Genomic DNA, 7,375 nt, shown 5'->3' with positions numbered 1-7,375 from the left:
TTGGCTTATTAACTCCACTAAATGTACCCTCAGAGTTAGTGGTTAGCTCAGAAATCAAACTTACCCATTTGTTTTCTTATCCATTTCTTCTGAATTTTAAGTATAAAAACCTGCATGAAAACTTGAAAAATTGTTAACTACTTGTTCATAAAAGATTAATGATAAAAACACAGTAAGAATTCAAAGTGATTTATGTTTTAACAACGTGATACAATGATAAACATTGAAGTCAAACCTCTTTCACATCTTTCCCTTTTTAACACCCTTCTTCATTTTCCGTTTCTTAATGTCCTTCTGTAAGTTCTTTTTCCACTTCTCAGTTTTCAAAATTGTATCTGTTCTTGCTTCTGCCTTCTTCTCACCATGTTCCTTGTCATACCACTTTCCCCCCACTGCATTTTTCTGTGCCTGCTTCTCAGTAACCTTCTCCACTCGACCTGCCATTTTCATATGCATTTTCTCCTTCCGCTCATTGAGTTTTTGTAAGATTTTCTGTGGATTCTTTATACCCCTCTTTATGCCAAACTTCGTGGGTTTTCCACTATCAGAATCTAATTTGCCTTCACTATTGAACACTGGCTTCAAACGTTGCTCCTTAACTTCTGTCCTCGAGGATTCCTGAATGGTTTCTTTCTTCGCCTTCTTTAACAACACTTTCAGAAGATCTGCTTCTTTCTTTTTCCGTTTCTTCTTTTCCACTCTTTCTCCATGTACCAGTCTTCTAGCTGGAAAGATACGTCAAGTGTGCAAAATAGAAATTATTAATATTTATGTTTGAGTAGGGTTAGCAGATGACAAACTTGAAAAAATATGACATTTTAAGATTCACAAAAGATTTTACAAAAGTGTTATACTACATTATATATGCATATAAATAATGATTTCTGATGTCATGAAACTCAAATCATAGGAAGCTGCGGAGTTTCGCATATTCTTACCTATTGTTAGAAATTTGCAGCTTGGTATGTATCACCAATGCTTTGAAATAAACCTCACGCAGCATGGTGGTGACAACAGAAGAGGCGCAAAGTCAACAAATTTTCTTTGTTTGAAGAAAAGTTTCTTGTCTTTGTGCTTGCAACTGAGAGGGTTGCATTTCCTTACTTTGAAATTGAACACAGACAATATTAACAAATAAAAATATAAAATTTTGTTACGAATCTTGAAGTTCAAGCAGTTGTCTATACCCCAAAAAGAGGAAATTTTCCTAAAAACCTACCAGGACCATTTTTAGGACCATTTTTAGGACCCAAAAAAGAAGACATGTCCAGGTAAAAGAGGATGTCTGGTATGACCTATGTTTAAGGGCATGCAACCAATGAACTATATACACTGGAAAGCACAGCACCATACTGTTTTATTGGGACAAGGAAGGGTGTGAATTATGAAGGAAAGTGTAAATTCAATTAATTATATAGCCGGCCCCCCATGGCAGAATGGTTAGCACATCGTGCTACAATGCCAGGGGTCCCGGGTTTGAATCCTGGCCTGGCCATGGATGTTTGCGAGTGTCCATTCATCAATTTCATCATATCATCACTCATCCCCATCTTCGCAAATTAGCCAAAAGTGGCACAACAAGTGAAGTAAAATAAAGCAAATCAATCAATGAATTTATGTGCAAGTGCACATGTTCATTTATTAATGCTGCATTTTCAGAAATGTCATGCACCCAAATGTAGCAGTGGTACATAAATGGTGCCAAACATACTGAATAGAAGTTGCAGATTTAAAAGAGAAAAATGGCACACACTACATTCTCTGTTTACAGTGAAGAATCTACCCAATATTGACATTGGAACAGATTCTTATGCACCTGGGTATACAAGTGGTACAGTATGATTATTTTTTTATAGATGTATTGGGTTGGTGCGAATGAAATGTCCGCTTTGACGTCTGGTGGGAAACTCACCTCAACAACACAACACAGGGATTGACTGAGGTCACGGGTCTAACGTCATAAACTCTGTATACGTCCAGCAAACAGGCTGGAGCACCCAGACAGTCAGGAGGCAGTGTGTTGATGGACAGGGTAGTCTGAAAGTGCGCCATGGAGAACACACAATTGCGAGTGATTTGTCTTTACGAATTCAAACTGGGACATTCTGCTCAGCAAACTGCCAAAACACTAACAGTGCATTTGGGCCAGGAATGGTAAATGATCGCACCATTCGCCGCTGGTTTGTCAAATTTCGTTCCGGTGACACAGCATTGCAAAATGAACCCCGTGGCCATCGACCAACATCATGCTCGGATGTGCTCCTCAGAAACCCCGTGGAAGCGGACCCTCGGAAAAGTGTTTGTGCCATTGCAGACGAGTTAGGCATACACCATACCACTGTCGTTCGGCGGCTCCGTGCGATCAGTAAAGTGAAAAAGTTAGACTCATGGGTACCACATGATTTGACACCGGCCAACAAGACTCGCCGTCTGAAGGTGTGCAGTTCTCTGAGTGTAAGGAATAACCGGGATGGTTTCCTGCATCGGATTGTCACTTCAGATGAAAAATGGATCTGCTATGACAATCGTAAACGATCAGGACAATGGTTGGATCGTGGTCAACGTCCAGAGCGGTTTCCAAAACCACCTCTCCACCCACGGAAGGTGTTGTGGCTGGGATGGTGTTCTATGGTGAGTGTGATCCATCTTTTCTTTCTCAGGCGAGGTGAAACCATCAATGCAGATCGTTACAGTGCTGAACTCTATGAAATGCACTGGAAACTTCCCCGCAAGCATCCAGCAATGGTCCACAGACATGGTGTCCTCATGTTGCACGATAATGCTTGCCCACATGTTGCGAAAAGGACGGTGCAGGCTCTCCATGAGTTGCAATATGAAACCCTTCCTCATCCAGCATATTCTCCCAATCTCTCTCCCACTGACTACCATCTCTTCCGGCAGCTCGATCAATTCCTGACAGGGAAGACCTTTGCAGATGATCTGGCGGTTCAACATGCCGTTGAGGAGTTCTTTGCGTCGCAGACTCCAGACTTCTTTCGCCATGGAATCCAATTGTTGGCTGAGCGATGACAAAAGTGTGTGGCTGCAGACGGTGATTATTTTGATTAACCAGGTATTGTAGTTTTGATTTTTTTGGCCTTTGGCAATGACGCACCTGGGCCGGACATTTCATTCGCTCCAACCCAATATTCTTTCAGCAAAGAAAGTCAACTGCTTTGTGCAATTTTCTTTTGCAGATCATGTGCACAAACAGGAGCAGAAAAAACAAAATAATTCAGGCACCAGACCATTTTTTTCAGAACCCAGTTTTGTTGTAAATACACAACAAGGAAGCTATGAATTCGACTGAAAAAAGATATGAAATGCGATATATAAACATTTAATTTATTAATACAAGATTAGATTAAAACCAATCATTTCTTGAGCCTTCCTAAAGACAACTCAACTGGTAACAGCAATACATTCTAATATGTGGCCAATTCTACCATATCCCTGCAGATTTTAAAAATCAGCTAGCACCAGTGCAAACATTTATAATGGCATGTTTATTTAATGACACACGTGCCACAGAAAACATACAAACGTTAGTAAAAAACACATTAAGAAAAAAAAGAATGGAAAATTTTCACAACGAACTTGAAATATTAAAAAAAAATATTTAGAACTAAATTTAAAAATTCAGGCACCATGGTGACTGGATGCTCTGTATTTTTCTAACCTCATGCACAACTACATTATAATTGCAGAGTTGGTAATTACCTGGGAACACGATATTTAAAAACGTTTGTGTGCTTTTCCTCTATAAGTGCAAAATATTAAGCATTACAGTAGCTTACATAATAATACTCTAAAAAAGTAATTCAACCAAATGACCACAGGGAGATAAGACTGAACAAACCTAACAGTCACACACTACATAATTTTTATTCTTATATTACTTCAGTTTTCTACTTCTTGGGGTAATCTGTGTAGACAATGAACAAGAAATTAGGGATAAAAATAAGTTTTAAAGTGCCATCTACTTCCTGCAATTAAAAGCCAGAACTCCTGTCTTTGCAGGGCAGAGGCAAGCTACCAAATACGCAAAACTGACACTGTGTTAGGGAACCAAAATAGTAGAATTTCTTTTGAAAAGTTACTTTGCTTGTGCATGATTATGAAGCACAATTACTTATTTCTAGGGGCATGAAGTTTTCGATTTATTTTCCCCTAAATTTCGATGTTATTTTTAGTGATTTAGGGCAAAATTCAGTGTTATTAATTTTAAATCAATGCTATTTTTACATGCATTTTTGCTGTTTCTTCTACACTTAAGATTTTCACATTGTTTCAGTTTTGAAAAATTGACACAAAGATTAGTTTTAATGACAAAAAAAATAAGGTTCCCTTTGTGGGAAATTACCAAATTTCTTGCATTTTCAAAACTATTTAATTTCATCGACCACTAAATATGGAATAAAAACTAAACTGCAATAAATTAAGCATGACAATCCCTTTTGAACCGAACTTTCACCAGCTAGGCTAGAAATAACAGAACCCATACTGCTCCTTGAACAGAAGAAACATTATCCCCAGTTATATTTCAAATTCCGCGGTGTGTTTCACGTGAAAGTGCAAAATTCGGTGTTATTCTGAAAAATGGCATAATTCGCATAATCAAAAACACTGAAAATTTGTCTCCTTAACCTACCCAAATACATTTTAAACACTTCATTACACTTTCCTCGACTTTTCAGTGTCATCGTTAAAACAGAAACTTCACGTCCCTACTTATTTCATGCATAACCATGCAAAATGACATTGTATGTGAGATCATGTCAAAAGAAAAAAACTAAAAATTAAGTAAAGAACTACAGAAAGCCATTTTCATTTTTAAATCAATCAATTCAACTCACTGGTGCAGTATGTAACATATAGCTTACTTTCAAATATTATAGTACAAAGTGTTGAAAATAACTATTTGTACAGTCACGGACACTCTTGGGTTGTAACGATCACATTGAAAGTCAACAGAGTTCTCCGTGACTGTACATAATCTTGATAACACCATTAAGCCTTGTTTCCATGATTATGAAAAACTAAATATGATGACCAAGGCAGTAATTTATTGAAACAACATAGGGATGATGTACGACTTAAGAGCGAGAGAAATGCGATATTTAAACACACAAGAGAAACAGGACATGACATAGAGTGGGATGAGGCTAATGTTTGTGTATATATATAATGCCCTGTTTTTGTATCTTGTTACATTTGTACTTGATACAGTGTCTGAAGAAGACCTTGCTAGAAGGTTGAAAGGTTACGTTTTAGTTTATGTTTTTAATAAAATTAATTACTGCCTTGGTCAGCATATTTAGTTTTTCATAATCTTGATATACATAGTACATAAATTGAAACACAATTTCTAAGGTTCAAAAAATAATACGAAGGATATCCACAAAGTTAGTTGAGTTTGCAAATATTGCTACTGAGGCACTGTGGTACTGTGGTAACCTTGGCACTCAAGGTTGCCAAGACATGGATGGATGCCATTTGTTTGATTTGTTAACTTTTCTGTCACTTTTGACTAATCTCGCCGATGAGGGTGAGTGATGAAATTGATGAAAGGAGTCACAAAGAAAACCCACGTCCAGGTTGGAATTCAAACCACGGCCCCTGGCATTGTAGCATGCTGTGCTAACCATTCTACTACAGTCCCGTGCGAATTAATCGGAACAAGATATTTTTATGCATGATAGCGTCTCAAACTTGACTATGATTTCATGATGATGAATCTATGACAAATCGTGTAATACAAATTATATAACAGAAAGAAGAACATATTAGCTATTAAGAAATATTACGAATATGTAATTTATTGTTTCTGAACAGTTTAAGTGATGAATTAGGGTATAAGTACAAAAAAATACATAGTGTGTGTATTTATTGTCGTATTTCAATTAATTCGCATGGGACTGTACATATTTGTGAATTTGCCCACTAATAAATATATGAACATTGAGAAAATATTTCAAATAAAGTAGGCCAATCAGAAATGATGCCTACAGTCCCGTGCGAATTAATTGAAATACGACAATAACTACACACACTATGTATTTTTTTGTACTTATACTGTTCAGAAACAATAAATTACATATTCGTAATATTTCTTAATAGCTAATATGTTCTTCTTTCTGTTACATAATTTGTATTACACGATTTGTCATAGATTCATCATCATGAAACCATAGTCACGTTTGAGACTCCATCATGCATAAAAATATCTTGTTCCGATTAATTCGCACGAGACTGTGTGAAAGTAAACTGGACAACATTTGCAGACATTCTAATAGAATTTTAACGAAATTTATGCACTGTACCTCACAATAATGAAATTAAAGGGAGAAGAAGGTAATTTAATTTTTTAAAAAAAATGGTATTCGTCATGCTCCTGTGAAGCTGTAATAATATAAGGAAAGCAATGTTGCCACCTTAAAGAAGAAAAATTCTGGAAAATTGCGTTTAGCGTCAGCCCTATGGATGTTGTATGGACCAAATTTGCAGGTAAGCACAACAAAAGAAGAGACTCTGAGAACAACAAAAGAAGACTACTCTCTGAGGACAAGTAATGCATGTCCTCCAATTTTGAAAAAGAAAAAAAAAAGCTGAAAATAGGCACAACTTCAGAAAATCATAATTTCTGGCAATTTTAAAAATTGGACATTTCTCGCTAGACCTCCAATTGTCACAAGCTGAGAACAAGTTTTTTTCATTATTATTACACACAGAAATAAAGTATATGATCAAAAAGCAGTGTTTGAAGAGTGATAAGTTCTATCCCATACCTACATTTGTTAATAATAATAATAACAAATATATTGTTTTGCAATTCAAGTATGTCATGCCTTCATAGTATAATGTATAAATGATATATAAAAAAAAGAGAGAGAACTGAAATTATTGTGTAGTTTTGAAGAAATAATGTGTTTAATTAATGCCACATGGTGTTTCATCTGAAGTACAATACATGTGGCAGGACATACAGTATTGGCCAAATTAATGGACTCGTAAAAAAAAAAGCATATTTCCTTCTTTTGGAAGTGTTCTAACTAAAAATATTTGATTATCGTTATAACTTTTTATGGGATTAAACTGTTTGCTTCAGTATAATCTTGTTTCCCACAATCCTTTCTTTTACTGTGTCCCAAGAATAGGTGGCAACACGATTCTTTACATATTCCCAAAAATGCCTGGAACAATACATATATTGTTTACGGTGTTATTTATGCTATTTTTTGTTATAACAAAGGAAATAATATTAATTCTGTTGATGTAAGAGTGTTCTTTATTTGTATCTTCGGAGCAACGCATAATTTCATAAACCAAGTGGTTTGAAGTTTAGAAAAAAAAAGTAACAAGAAATTGTACACAA

At 35.9% G+C, this 7,375-nt stretch overlaps 1 protein-coding gene across 1 annotated transcript in view; it reads right to left on the bottom strand.

The window, feature by feature from the left end:
- Nucleotides 1-204: 204 nt before the first annotated feature.
- LOC145983130 (uncharacterized) overlaps nucleotides 205-7,375 on the bottom strand; it is a 41,781-nt gene continuing 34,610 nt past the window's right edge. Inside the window, exon 4 of the mRNA XM_083116409.1 lies at nucleotides 205-725. Coding sequence (XP_082972535.1) covers nucleotides 241-725 — 485 coding nt within the window. The 3' untranslated portion in view covers nucleotides 205-240. The remainder of the gene's footprint in view (nucleotides 726-7,375) is intronic.

Source organism: Lepisma saccharinum, unplaced genomic scaffold (genome assembly GCF_977018435.1).
Source record: "Lepisma saccharinum unplaced genomic scaffold, izLepSacc3.1 HAP1_SCAFFOLD_681, whole genome shotgun sequence".
Taxonomy (NCBI): Eukaryota; Metazoa; Arthropoda; class Insecta; order Zygentoma; family Lepismatidae; genus Lepisma; species Lepisma saccharinum.
This window is presented reverse-complemented; position numbering and strand designations above follow the sequence as displayed.